The sequence below is a fragment of the Haplochromis burtoni genome, unplaced genomic scaffold (genome assembly GCF_018398535.1).
Source record: "Haplochromis burtoni strain Fernald_Lab_line unplaced genomic scaffold, NCSU_Asbu1 Contig_76, whole genome shotgun sequence".
Lineage (NCBI taxonomy): Eukaryota > Metazoa > Chordata > Actinopteri > Cichliformes > Cichlidae > Haplochromis > Haplochromis burtoni.
The window spans coordinates 1561031-1575769 of record NW_024582437.1 but is presented as its reverse complement, the minus strand read 5'-3'; the positions used below and the strand labels follow the sequence as shown (position 1 = coordinate 1575769).

The window sequence follows — 14739 nt, the reverse complement described above, 5'->3', positions numbered from 1 at the left end:
ACAGTGCTGACAAAAAAATCAGTAAAGAAATTAATATAAAGGGTAAGAAATCTATAAAATGTATCACTATTTTTTAAGGCGCTAGAAAAAAACCCCAAAACAACAATCTTTTGTGGGGTTTTTTTCATAGTTTTAAAATATCAACTCCAAGATGCACTGCAATACCACACCAAGCAAGAAGAGACTGAAAAATAGAAGGATGCCATCCAGAGGCTGACAAAGACACACCTCCTGTTAAATCAAAGGTGTGTCCGTGTGTGTCTATACAACACACACACACACACACACACACACACACAGCAATTATGACATATATATATATATATATATTATATATATATATATATATTAGGGGTGCAACGATACACAAAATTCACGGTTCGGTTCGATACTTTGGTGTCACGGTTCGATATTTTTTCGATACAAAAAAATGTTCATGCCTTTTTAATTTGTCATTTATTAAAATTATAAATATATATTTTAACTCAAAAGTACAGTTTTTAAATTTAATGTTGCTGAAACAACAAATAATAAAAAAAAATCTATCTGATCGAGAAATCACTCATCTTTGGAAAAGAGAGTTTATTACAGAGAAATGGCTCTTTCCAAAATAAAAGCTATACTATACGCTTCTTCTGGGCTATATTCTCAGCAGCATATTAAACATATCAGGTCCCCATAAGGAGAATCATGTGCTAACGGCTGTCTAAATGACTCGGGTAAAGTTTGTAGCATGCGTGCTTGTTGTTTTTGTCTGCTTCCACTTGTCTTTGCACTAGGATGATGTCGGCGTAAATGTGCAGTCATATTCGTTGTGTTCCCACTAGTGCTGTCAGCGTTAATCTCGTTAAAATGACATTAACGCCATAACGCGGCAAATCTCCGTTAACGAGTTACCGCGGATCGCCCCGTGCGTGGGGCTGGACGGCGTCAACACGTTAACGAGCAACTGCGCTAACGCACTAGTTCCCACCAATGTAATTGAGCATTGCGTGGCACATCCGACATACTGTTTTACTTTTGTCCATGACGCGCTTACCTTCAGGGTCATGCTTCACATGAAAACCAAAATAGTTCCAAACGCCAGATCTGAATGAGGGTGGGGGAGGTTCAATTTGCCATGTTGCAACGAGCTTAGCTTCTGTCTTGCTAGCTTGCGCTGCGCTCAGTGGATCTGCACTCGACAGTGCAGCCTAGGCGGAGTAGTCGAACGCAGATCCACTGAGCGCTCAACACAGACAGCATCGTCAGAAGAAAAGTTGATAAAATAAATTTAAAATTGTATTGTTCGATACATATGCGTACCGAACCGAAAGCACTGTATCGAACGGTTCAATATCGATACGAGTATTCGTTGCACCCCTAATACATATATATGGTGTGTGTGTGTGTGTGTGTGTGTGTGTGTGTGTGTGTGTGTGTGTGTGTGTTGTGGTTTGTTGTTGAGTAGAATCCAGTTGAAGAGTCCATTCAGGTCACGAGTCAAAGGAGCTTGCAAAGAAAAGCGTCTGGACTTCTTTAAGTTGCTTGAAGACGTTTCACCTCTCATCCGAGAAGCTTCTTCAGTTCTAAGGTCAAATGGTGGAGAGTCCCAGATTTAAACCTAGTGGGAGTATCCCCCCACAGAGGGACAAAAGGACCCCCTGATGATCCTCTAATCGCCTGAGCCAAGGTGTGAAACTGGGTGTGGGTCCCAATCAGCCAGGGTTTCGGGTGAGCTCATTGTGAAACCTGGCCCCACCTTATCATGCGAATTCCTGAGGTCAGATGGCCCAGGATGTGAGTGGGCGTTAAGGCGTCTGGGAAGGGATCTCAAAACTGGATTATAGATGGCAGAGAGTTGGTGTCGTAAACCCCGCCTCTGTTCAAAGATGGTCGCTCACAGTGGACATAGATGGCTTCTTTCACTCCTCTTTCAAACCATCTGTCCTCTCTGTCCAAAATGTGAACATTGGCATCCTCGAAAGAGTGTCCTTTATCCTTAAGATGCAGATGGACTGCTGAGTCTTGTCCTGTGGAGGTGGCTCTTCTGTGTTGTGCCATGCGCTTGTGAAGTGGCTGTTTGGTCTCTCCAATGTAGAGGTCTGGGTATTCCTCGCTACACTGTACAGCATACACCACATTGTTAAGTTTGTGTTTAGGAGTTTAAATCTGGGACTCTCCGCCATTTGACCTTAGAACTGAAGAAGCTTCTCGGATGAGAGGTGAAATGTCTTCAAGTAACTTAAAGAAGTCCAGACGCTTTTCTTTGCAAGCTCCTTTGACTACGATGACCTGGATGACTGAGAACCTTAACAGACACACAAGGACAAAGTCAGCAATTCTTCACAGAAACCATATTCTATTAGAATACTTTCAGTGAGTCCATGAGCAATAAACAGCTATAGTAGATACTATTATTATGCAATATTTTATTGCTACAAGCTTCACTAAACTTACAAACTGAAGTAAATACTATAAAACAAATGACAAGTAAAGCAATGACTGTTTTTGAGCTGGTTCAGTTTAGCTTTGAAATGTTCCTGAAATATTCAGTCAGTTAAGCTTGATACTCAGACCTTTAGACATATTTGTTGAATTTCAAAAGACAAATTTTAAATCTTTTTTTAAAGGCTTGTATGTAGAAATCATCATGCTGTGTACAGGGCTGATCAGACAAGCATGAAGAGGCCTATACGCAAGATTGATGCGCTTTTCTCTTTTTGACCGGGTACTTGTCTGGTTAGATACATTGATTACTGTTCATGTACTCATATGAGAGAGAGTAAAAAAGACTTGTACCCTATCAGACCGACCGACCTGTGTCAGTGAGTGAAGGGTAAGGTTGTGTCCCACCATCAGACAGAGAGCCATTCAGCCCTCGCTGCTGGTCCTCCCATGTCACCTCTAAAGCAAGACATACACATAGATATACACACACACTGATTTTGACACCATTAGGAGATCTCCTTCCTGCGCAAATGTTTATTCTTCTCTATAAAATACTTTCTATGTCTTCATTTATTAATACATTGCATAATGAGCATTTTGTGTATTATGCTCTGTACCAATAATAGAAAGCTGCTGCAAGCATAAATTAAAACAAACAAACAAACAGATAAGAAAAAGGCATCTTTACTACTTCAGCACTGAAATCAAGGACAGCTCCTTATCAAACATTATGAACTTTGCTCCATCTGCTGGCCAACAGAGGTAACAGCCTCTCAAATAAAAAAAAACTAAAAAAAAAACCATTACACTCTGCAGTACTGCAGCAAAGTGTAATGCACAGGCAGCAGGAAATGCTGTTTATGTGGAACACTATCCTAAAAATGTCTCTATTCACCTTTACTCCATTACGCCATTTGTATTACTGTTTTTGGCAAAAAAGGACAATTTTCTTTGCACTAAGCACCAGTTATGTTTGTAAGAGACTGCCAGTCTTAATGGAGTGCATGAAAAGACTGTGTGCACAAGAGCGCAATAATCCATGTCTAATTGAAATGATTGGCAATTTCACAATGGAAATGGAGAGCTCTGTCTTTGTGAGGTGGAGCTGAGCAGAATTAATTAGTATTAAAGAAGAGGGCAGATTAGAGCTCTGAGGCCACGCTGGAGGCAGAGAAGGGCAGACCAACCAAACTTCCAATCACAGCACTCTGTATGCATTAACATCAGTTACACTACACACAAGTCTCTAGTTTGATCACGCAAATAAAGTCAGAAGGAACGGACCATGCTTTTTGGGTGAGAGATGAAACTTGGGCGAATAAAACACTTTGGTGCGACTCAGAGCAGCTCATCATCAAGGACCACAGCTGCTGCTAACTAATGTCACAGAAGGACCAAGAGAGCCCACACAGCAAAATCACACCATCACACTGCTCGGAAGACTTGCCTTTCCTCCCATTTACCGGTGGGCCTTGGGGTTTTTCCTCACTGCCTGCTGCTAGTGGGGAGACAGATGGAGGTTCATGAAATGGTGCAGCACTGAAACTTTACACCGTACGTCACTGTAATATCACAGCTCATTCCACTTGGGCCCAGACGCAGATGCACATATGCCCACACAAGTGTGCACGCACGCACACATATGCACATATACCACAAGATCTGATGTGCACAGCAAGCGTTATTGCATAGAAATGCCGTGAGCTACTGGTTAATTATTCTGCTCAGTGTGTGATTATCAGAAAACATAGTTTTATTATATGCAGTTGTACAGTTATATTGACAACTCAACATACAACCATCTTACCATCCAAAGATACCATTAATTAACCCTGTTTAAAAATACAGTTTCCTTTTAGAGACCTTACATGAATATCCGATGTGCCAGTCAGCACTATAGCTGTGACAGTGTTGAGTAACAGCACCACACAGTCAAAGGACAGAAGCGTGCCACGTAAACAGATGGGAAGGTAGGAAGTAGAAACCGTGGGGAACTCCAGTTTCTGCCAACACTCTTGCCGCTCATTCAAGCCTGGGTTTGAATGTACTATACAACAGCGTGTACTGTACAGCACTCTCGAGCAAAACGCAAACTCCACACACTTAAAACGCAGAGGCTCACATCCGCCGTGTTTCATTTTTAAAGATCTGCCATGACACAAGAGTAAAAACCCGCCGCGTGTTCTCAGTGATAAACACACCTGGATGATCGTTTTGGGGTTCAGGCGCCCCGGGCTCTTCCCCTGTTGCCACACATAAACAGATACACACATACAGGACAGTTAATGTATCTGCCAACTAGGCTTATATCAATATTCCAGCTTCTCCCAGGAATAATACAATAATATGGATCCAGTGTAGAAAGGTCCACACGCACACAAAAGCACAATCAGATTTGCTCAGCATAAGCCAAGTGTCACACAGCTCTGTGGGAACCACGGCGCAGGGTCGGATCAATGCTTCCCCTCTGCCCGTGCAGTGCCGCTGTCCTATAAGAAATAGACTAAAACACAGAGCAAAAGAAGGAGAGAGTGAGAGAAAGGAGAGAGATGTGAAAAGGCAGAGTGCCTGTCAAAGAAAAAAGGAAGAAAAAAAAAAAACAGGAGTAAGCGAGGCTGGGGGCAGGTATGAAGAGGAAGAACAAATAAAGGTGACACAAAGGAGCAATGGAGAGGTCCAGACACAGAGAGAGCTTTTGAGTGATAAAAAGATGGCAAAGATACAAAAAAAGACTGGGACTGAGAGAGAGCGAGAGCAAAGGGGAGAGAGCGGGGCTGGCTGGCAGCTGTACAGAAGACAGGGAAAGGCCCTTGTGGACTCTGACAGTGATAAAAGGGTTGTGTGAATACTTTGACACGTTCACCAGAACTGCACGAGCTTCTTCTCTCCAGATTTATCTCAGTCGTTCCCCACAAAGCTTAGAACAACCCTTTTACAGCATCCAATTTAAAGACACGTGAAAACAATCATTGCCTTCATCACAGTGCTTCATATCACAGTTCATTACAACAACACGCAACAATTTGCCAGAGGAGTGCTGAGTAACACTAAGGACTTCACATGCCTCTGTACAATGTGAACAAATTCAGGTTTTGCTGTAATTGTGAAAATTGTGGAGTTTAGCACAAAATAGCATAATATTTGCTTCGGTGACGTATCTCAGCAGTCCAAATGTTTTAAAAATCGAATTATTTGCAGACAGTTAGTAATGATATCTGGTGTGTAACGCAAAGCAAAAGAACAGCAAGGCTACAAATCAACACAACACTGGTACGATCAGTAGGATCAAGGCACCACGATGGCACAGGACATTCTAACTGCACGTTTAAACACAACTGCAACGGGGGGGTTGGAGGAGGAGGATTCAGTATGCACAGATCAAGTTTAGCCTCCACTGAACCGAGCTACCCGCCCTGTTGCAGACAGGGTTTTGGCTTTCGGAGGGAGGTGCAGCTCGAGCAGCAATTCCCAGTCCGAAAGACGAAACCCGAACATTCAGGTACAGACCTTCACGAGGCTCTGTTCCTTCGTCTCCATCTTCTGAGAGAGGAATGGAAAAGGAACCGAGCAGAGATGTTAATGGATGGAAGGCCAAAGTGAAAACCCATAAAGCAATGAAAAATCCTTGTACTTTTGAGACTTCTACAACTTCTACCGAAGCGTTCCACCGGCTAATAATAATTATCCCTTTGGTCAGTGACACCAAAACCAAAAAGCTCTTCTTGTGACCCACAAGTTCGGGTCATAAAATAGTAACTTTATCGCTTTAAAATACTGAATATATGAATGCTCAAAATAAATTCAATTAGGTAGACAGTAGCCGTGTAATTTAAATTTAAAAAAGACATCCAGGTGACTTACTTCTGTCTTTGCCTGCGGGTGGAAGCTGTGGGAGTTGCCGTCTACTGGACATAGGGGTACTTGTGGGACTGGTCTGGACGGACCCACTACGCGGATGTGCCCTATATGACAAAAAGTAGCAGACAATGGCATGAGACATAAAGTAGGAGCTCGATGTAGGTGTTGCAAAGAAGAGAAAAGCGTACATTTGATCGGAGACGAGCAACATGAAAAGTAAAACTATGTTCTTTAATGGAGAGCCAATACGTGATTTAATGTAGTTAGCTGGGGTCATTCAATTATTTACAATATATGTAAGGTCACATGTAATTTAGTCACTGCCAGACACAGCAGAAATCAATCAGTGATAGAAAACTCGCTGTTGACTTTATCTCCAATATAAAACCAATGCACACAGCGGTGATGTTTTGGCACATGGCATGGAAGTGGAGGGCTACATCGACTGTAGGGAGCTGAGCTGCAATAAAAGATGCCAGGAGTGAATCGCATGTAAAGTCGACTCATCAAGCTGCGGGAGAGAAGAGTTGAAATGCAGAAACAGCAGACCAGTGCGACCATGCGTTCAGACTGTCCCCGCAGGCTTCCAACTCAAAAACAAAAGAAGAAGAGGAAAGAGGACAAAAAAAGTAAAAACAGAATGCCATCCGAGGACAAACGGCATCAGTTGATGTTAGTAATGAAATCAAAGTAAAATGTCGGCCCATCACTGCTATACTCACTCAAGCGTATGAGCAGTGTGTCCCAAATTAAAATTTTTCTTTTTAATAAAAGGAGTCAGCAAGCTATCTACGGTGTCAGGGTCATCGTGCCCGGGATATGTGTAAAGAAAATACAGCACATCCACTGGTGCTTTTGGAGACAAAACAGAAAGTGGCGTGTGACAGGTGGAGGTCGGTGGAGTGAGGTGAGCTGAGGTGAGGTGAGGCGGGGAAGCGGGGGATTAGGAGGGTGGGAGGTAGGTGAGTGTGATGTGGTATTTTTGGTTTATTCTGGGAGTTAGTCAGGGTCGGGGTGGGTGGGAGCTCATGGGACAGCTTCTGTACGGCTTTAAGCCTGTAAAGGTTTTAGCTGTACAAACATTTAGAAGATGTAGAGCATCTCTGGAGGCAGAAATATTCTTACAGGTTGATTTAAAGCTCAGTGTGAGAGTACAGCACTTTTAGCTAGGCTGTCTACACGAACCCTAGTTGTAAAACCTCGGTACATGCTGCACATCCCTTGTTAAAAGCAGAATATTAGCCTTGATGTTTCAAATGTGCTTTTCGAGAGTAAGGGGTTTTTTTATTAAGAAAAATAACAAAAAAAATCGCCCAAACAAATCTTGAAATACTTATTAATGTTTAAATTTTCTGTTGAAATAATTTCTCCCTCCAGTGAAGCTATGCTTCTGGGAAATGAGTGTACAACTAAAAAGTACTGTCTGCTTCTATGCCACGTTGGCTGGCTCTGATCTCTGATCTGGGTCACACCTCGTCAAGGCAGGTGAGGGGGGGGCGGACCTCCCAGATGGCAGAGAAGGCATGGACCTCATGAGCGAAGAGTCGTGGGGGCGTTCAGTGGAGCGTGAGCGGGACGTGTGGCGCTCTATAGTGGGCCGCTGGTCTGCAGAGCGGGACCTGCTGTGATACTCGTGTCTATCCATGGCTCCGTGGCTCCTACAGAGGTTGTTGAGAGACAGGCAGGCACTCAGTGTGTCTCCAGCAGGGCACGGACAGTAAGGAGGGCAAAGAAATTTTCTGCACCCTCAAAACTCCAAAGGATCATGTGGAATCATGTATTTTTAATTGGTATAATCAATCTACTACCAATAGCATAGATACTTGTCAGAAGCTAATTGGGTGTTATGTCAAGTGTGCCTGATTTGCAGGTAGTGATCAAAACTACCTAGAGATAAAGACAAAATGAAATGATTCCTAAACTCTTAAAACACACATTATAGTTTATGACTCTCCACATGAGGCTAATTTACTTTATTTAAAGAGCAGACAATATGGACTGTGCTAGGTGGCTCCTGTGTGCTTTGCAGTCCTTGGTGGAACCAGTGACTTAACTGTGAAGTACTCAAGACGTGTGCAATGAACAAGGACTATGTGCTGTCTCTCTGTAGGTGATAGGTGAGCATTCTGTTTGAGCCAGAGTGGGAATGTGAGGGAAAAGTGACTGCACTTGGATTATTTTGTGTGTTATATTCTGAAAAATGCCCAGGCAAAAGAACTTTTGGCACAGTGACAATGAAGGCAGATTCAGATGATCTGAAGAGCTGTAGGGGAAAAAAAACAGGTGAGGTTTCTCAGCTGGGAAAATTACTGACGAGGTACAGAGAGGAAAAAAAAATTCGTACAGAAATTCATTGATCAAGAAATAAATTCACATATTAAAAACAGTGAAGTGAAAAAGGCACCTCAGTCTTGAGAAGCAGAGGGGATTTTAGAGCATGCTGTTTGCTAACCTTTGTATGTATGTTACCAGTCTCGATTCACACACCGTGAGTAATAATATTTTATAGTTTTTGTACTTTCATACAGAACAAAATAGTATTGAAATGAACCGCTGCACACACTGTTTGCTAAAATGCAAGAAAACACTATAGATATGTGGGAACGTCTTCAGTCAAACTGGGTTCTAATGATAGCAAATACTTTATAAATAATTTCATTAGATCAGTCCATTTTGTTATTGCCATTCAGTGTCTGTAGTCTTCTCAAGTATGAAATATTGTCCAGTAGAGGAAATGTCCTGATAAAGGCTCATCAGTCAGTGACCTTACACAATCTATACAACAGTCATTTACTCTCATCATCACCGGGTCCCGTTCTCATTACATGCTACGGCCAAGAATCTTTCAGTGATGTGAGGTTACGTCTGTTCAAGCATCACATTATGTGTAATTCAGTGGACGCAACTGTAACACACAAACTGCTCTCACAGGAATGTTTGTTTTCCTGGCTCGGGAAAGTTGCTGTATTCATTCCTACATGCTGCATACTGTACAGGCTTTGTCCTGCTTTAAGTGCACTCTGGAGGGTTGCACTTAAACTACAGAACCATGAAAAACCTTTTCTGCAGGCAAATCACCCAAAACTAAAACATCTGGCAAAAGGCTCCAACTCCACTAATGCTCTTTGTTCCTAGACTCTTTTTTTCCCTCATCCAAGTGGCTTTTGTGTCTGTATTGTGCCCTCATTTCTTTTCAGGTCTTACTATGCCTGACTGCAGACAGAAACAAACTATCTATATGAAGAGTGGAGGGGAATCAACTGTAGTCCTCTGTTGGCTACTTTCCTTTCTCTGTCAGTTTAGACAAAAGGAAAGACACAGAGAAATAGATGGACAGCTCTTGTTAATGGGTATCTAGGTTATAGGCTTAGCCTGAAGTCGGGCCAAGCCAGGCCTTAGGGAAACTTTGTGACAGTTTTATAAAGTCAGTCGGGCTCTTGGGCTGAGTTCAGAAGACTCATCAGTTTTTTTTTTCTCCTGGAGAGGAGAGAAGTAGCACAAATGTCACGTTATTCCTGACTGGAAGCCAGATGGCAGTAGGCAAAAGACTGAAGCATGGTGCACCAGCGTGGGTCGGGAATTGATGGGTGTCAGCAGGCCTTTCTATAGGTGCTTGAAACAGCCCAGCAATCCATTCAGACCATATAGAAGAAGTCAAAAGGCCACTCTATGGATGACTGTAAGTGCAACTGTCAATAGCATGTTAAATTAAAAAAAAAAAAAAAAAAGACAACATCAATAATAACAAACACCACTGATCAACATATGGCTGTTTGCATAATGCGCACGGGTACACAATGACATCAACAAAGGAACAGTCAAGTGCGAGCCAGCACTTACACAGCCGACATCAGCAACACAAATAGCTCTGAGCCTCATCGTACAGAGGCAGTTGTGTAACATAACTGTACAGCCACACAACCTCAGAGCCGTGATGACTCCTTAACAAAAACCGATATCAGGGAGGATATCATTTTCCGTCATCACCTGTACGATCACGGATAAATTAAAGACGGATGAAGAACAACTTCAGGAGACCACAAGACGGCGGGCGCAGCAGCGCGTGTCAGTACCTCTCGTAGTCATAGTCGGAGGAGTAGGCGCCCTCTGAATAGGCACGGGTCATCCTAGTGGAACGCAGTAACCTGACTGCTTCCTCGCGGCAGATCGGATACACACGATGGTTGCGGCTGCCGAGAAAATATCACAGCTGGTCAGCGCTCGATTTTTTAAATTTTGTTTCACCACATGGGGGAGGCAACATGACAAAGAAGCTGGAATACAGATCTCAAAACTGAATACAAAAGTACACTGATGCGCTGAATGTACCCATACGACTGCAGGGGAAACCACCTCTGCTGGACAAAACTTCACAACCACAAAACACTTATCTATTTAACAGTATGGCCAACAGACGCTCTTTTAGTAAAAAGACAAGAGACAGACTGAACTTCTCCAAAGCCTGCATTCATGCACATGATTTATTCTAGAAGATTTAAATGCTTATATGATAATGAGATGGTGAGAGAGAGCAATGCTGATACTGGATGAAATGTATGGCTATTATCCAATCAACATGATGCACCACGGGAAAGTAAACAGTTCTTTATATATTTAATCTTTGGCAGAAGAAATGTATACTGATACACATACACACAAAACACTCACGGCACTGACATTGAACAGGTCAGCTGAAGTGATTTACACCTCAAATCCACAAACCCATGTGGCTTTTTAAAGCATGCCACGGTGTCAGTGCTATATCTTCAACACCCTAATGGAAGCTTTCCTCAAAAAACAACCCAACAAATAAAATATATAAAAAAATAGGCTTGTGGGTTGGTGCATAGTTGGGGAGGGGGTTTGGCTGGCTGGTAACTAAAGTAGCAAAGGTGGGGCTTCATGCAAGCTCTGGTAAAAGTCTACCTGGGGTCCTTCTGAGGGTCATCAATAGGCTGAGTATGTCTGGTTCGAGGTAGGGTGAGAAAATGGCTGCAACCACATGGAAGGAGGAGAGAAGACAGAGATGGATCTGAGATGTTGAAGAGACAGAAGAGAAGGAGGAAAGGAGAGAAAGACAGCAGATCGGAGACAAAGATCATACAGGCGGACAGCCGGAAGGGGGAGGAAACCGAGGGGGGGTTGTAAAAGAGAGAAGCTCACAGGAGAGAGGTTAATGTACACGATTCAGGGTGGAAAAACTGGTGAGGAAGATGAGAGGTGAGAGAAAGCCGAGAAATCGCACGGCGAGGAGACGACTTCCTCGCCTCTAGTGCACAGACAGATAAAAATGGTACACAGAAGACGCCGGAAGAGAAAAGCACTGTCCGAACCCCTAAACCGGTCCCCTCTGCTCGACCATTAAACTACTTTAGACCGTTTAATAACTACAGATTTTTTTTACATACATCATTTCCCAAGAAAGTCAGAAAACATTAAGTGTTAAGAAAATAAACCAGCAAGGCTCACAGAAAGCTATGAAAGCCATTTTTTACAATATTATAGGATACCTGGGAGAATGCCAAATTCTCTGTGACATTTTCAACTGTTTTCAATAAATAACTGCAAGCTGTTAATTGAAGCAGCTGAAATACACTCAACAGAGCACCGTCCCAGACAATTTAGATAAGTGCATTTTCTGCTTCTGACACTGATTTAGCTCCAGCTTCAGAAGTATCAAATAAAGTTAATTGGAAAGGGGGCAGGGTGGGCTGGGGGTGGGAATAGCTCCGACCAGGCGGTGCCAAGGCCACAATTGGACACTTGGAGCAATATTTTCCAAAGCTCACAGAAAATAAGTGCTGATGGAGGATAACTGACCACTTCCCCTTGACCACCTCTTCCATAAAGATAGTGAAATACAGTACATGCAAATCCTGTATAATGTGCTCAGCACTGGCAACATTTCTTTGGCTCCCAATGTTTCCTGCAGAATTTCAGTCTCTCGATTCAAACTTGTGCACTTGTCTTTCAGGAGTGTAGTCTCATCCGAGGCTGGTGCTCATGTGGAATTTTAGCTTGTGCCAATGCTATTTTTAACTCTAAGAATGATGATTTTAATCGGGTATTTCCTGCGCTCGTTAATTCTCACTTTCTTATTTGGAAATAAGGAGTAGATGAAGATTGAGGACACAAGTAGGGGAGAATCCACACTACTGTATCAGGAGGACCCTGAATAAAAAAACAACACAAAACCCCCCACTACATCACATTAAAGATGAAAGTGCGGACAAAGAAGAAGAGTTTAAGGCAAAAGGCGTTGTGCTGTGGTGTATGCATACATAAACAGCTCACTGTGTACTTACTCGTCTTGCGCTGGTCAGCATTTACACATTCATGCTTAAATAAGTAGTGCTGCACACAAGTGTGAGCTGAAGTGTATGCGTGTGTGTACCTGTCAGGTGTGCAGCTGTCGTCAGACAAACTGTGGTGCTCCACTCTAGCAGAGGAACTGTACTGAGAAGGCCTAAGGTCAAGTGCTTGGTCCAGACTTCTGCCGTGTGACAGAAGTGGACTGATCACCCCTTATGTATGCTACATACTGCCCCCTGCTGTCCAAGAGGCACATGGCCTCACAGAAGGTTGAGGTGCTATTTTGAAGTAAATATAGCAACATTTGGTGCTACAACCAAAACAGGTGGCGAATTTGAAAGTAACCTGAAACAGCATGCGTTTCAGCTAAACTAGTGATCCTATTTTTTTGTCGATTCCAAAGCATGGAAGCACAACACTACGATGTACAAAAGACCTACCAAAAACTATACATGTCGGGCCTTTGGTGCATTGAGCAACTGGTTACCTGGAGGGTGGGGGAACGCTGGGAGAGCGCGACCGCACCCTGTTTATATCAGCTGACCGAGAGCAGTGGTTAGAAGACATGACCTGCTCGGGGACCGACAACGTGGAGCTCTGGAAGTCTCTGCCATTTGGCCGGTAGTCTGTGAAAACAACAATGAATAAAGAGAAGCAGGGGGTGGAGAGAGCAGGAGAGAGAGGGTACAGCGTTATTTAAGCGATTCCTTTATTCCCTCACAACACCAGAGATGCTACTTGTATGCTTTTTACTTGCTTTTTACTTGAGTTATTTAAATAACTACATATGGTTAATGAACAATAATGAATGCTGCTTTTGCAGACTTAGTTTGACCACTGTCTGTAATAACTAAGAGGAGTAAAGCAAATCTTGGTCAAACTTTGCAAAGCTAAAAGCCATTCTGCACAGGTGACAGACTCATTTTGATATGCTGAGTCTTTATCGTACAAAAAATGAGGAGTGGGTTTCCATAAAGGTGTAAGTCATCTGCTGTTTTAACACTGTGCATTAAACATGAAAATAGCCTTTCAAAAGAATCTGAAAGATTATAATGAATTTTCACTGGTAGACTGATTAGTCCATTGAACTTGAAAGAGTTCATTAACCGATAATCAGACATGGCTAAGAGCCACGGTTAAGGTCAGTGCTTAGAACTATTAATGTTGATTGATATTCAATAGAGTGTATAGAAGATTTAAAATGAGTTAAAGAAAAGCCTGATTCCAAGTTGGAAAAGATGGAAAGGTAAGAAAGAAATGTTGACCTTCACTTTAAAGGAGTCGCATGTTAATAAGATTTTCTTTTGTGTGTCGTAGATAGAATAAAATAGATTTCTTTAAACGTGTCAGGCTAAATGACCCATAGAGTAAATTGTCATATTCTCCAAGCCTACCATTTGTTTATTGACATAAACAAATACAAGCTACAAACATTTGAAAAAAAAAATGACCACAATCCACAATGTCTTCACTCCATTATGATGTAAATAAAATTTTCAAAGGAAAACATTTGTCATTTCTTTAAAAAGATGCTCCACTAGTGAGCTTCCTGCAGCGCAGCAATCAACTTCCATGCAGAGCCAAATTAAATCTATTCTTCCTCCTGACATGTTGCAGATGCAAAGAGGAGATTCTTTGTTGACAATTAATAGGTTTTAACAGGAACTGGCTGCAATGGTGCAGAAAGAGGCAAAAGAGCAGAGGGTTAAAGAAACATTAAACATGCTGCACAGATGTAAAAAGTCTTAAAAATGTTCAGTTGTAAGGCCCATTTGTCTTCTACAGTAGCTACTAGTAGCTATAGTAGCTGTACTGTGTGTACTGTATGTTCTGTAAAACAAAAGTAAAATGTTTTCTTCCCCATTTGAACTGTGGAAGCAGATAACGGCAAAAACCGCAGATGAGATGCAGTGAAGCCCGAGCAAAGGGGAGGGAGCAACCAGGGCTGAGTGAAGGGGTATTCCTTTCACTGTGGATGAAGTGAGGGGGTGGGGGTGGCTGGCATTGTGAGAGGCAGTGAGGGGCTGATGAGAATTTTAAAGAGGCTGGAGGAGGATTTCCCTCAGCTGCGGTATCATCGGCAGGCCGGTCTGAATGTCTGTGTGTGTGTGTGTGTGTGTGTGTGTGTGTGTGTGTGTG

At 42.6% G+C, this 14739-nt stretch overlaps 1 protein-coding gene across 25 annotated transcripts in view; it reads right to left on the bottom strand.

Annotated features, from left to right (window-relative positions):
• The window catches only part of rims2a (regulating synaptic membrane exocytosis 2a), a 152212-nt gene that overhangs the window by 39386 nt on the left and 98087 nt on the right, over positions 1-14739 (bottom strand). For 17 of the 25 annotated variants that reach the window (XM_042221887.1, XM_042221874.1, XM_042221871.1 and 14 more), the window contains 6 exons: positions 13088-13226; positions 11215-11280; positions 10362-10478; positions 7761-7946; positions 6292-6392; positions 5938-5970 (listed from right to left, as the gene is read on the bottom strand). In XM_042221887.1, the coding sequence (XP_042077821.1) occupies positions 5938-5970; positions 6292-6392; positions 7761-7946; positions 10362-10478; positions 11215-11280; positions 13088-13226 (642 nt within the window). The remainder of the gene's footprint in view (positions 1-5937; positions 5971-6291; positions 6393-7760; positions 7947-10361; positions 10479-11214; positions 11281-13087; positions 13227-14739) is intronic. The other 8 variants (XM_042221888.1, XM_042221875.1, XM_042221878.1 and 5 more) reach the window with 6 other exon arrangements.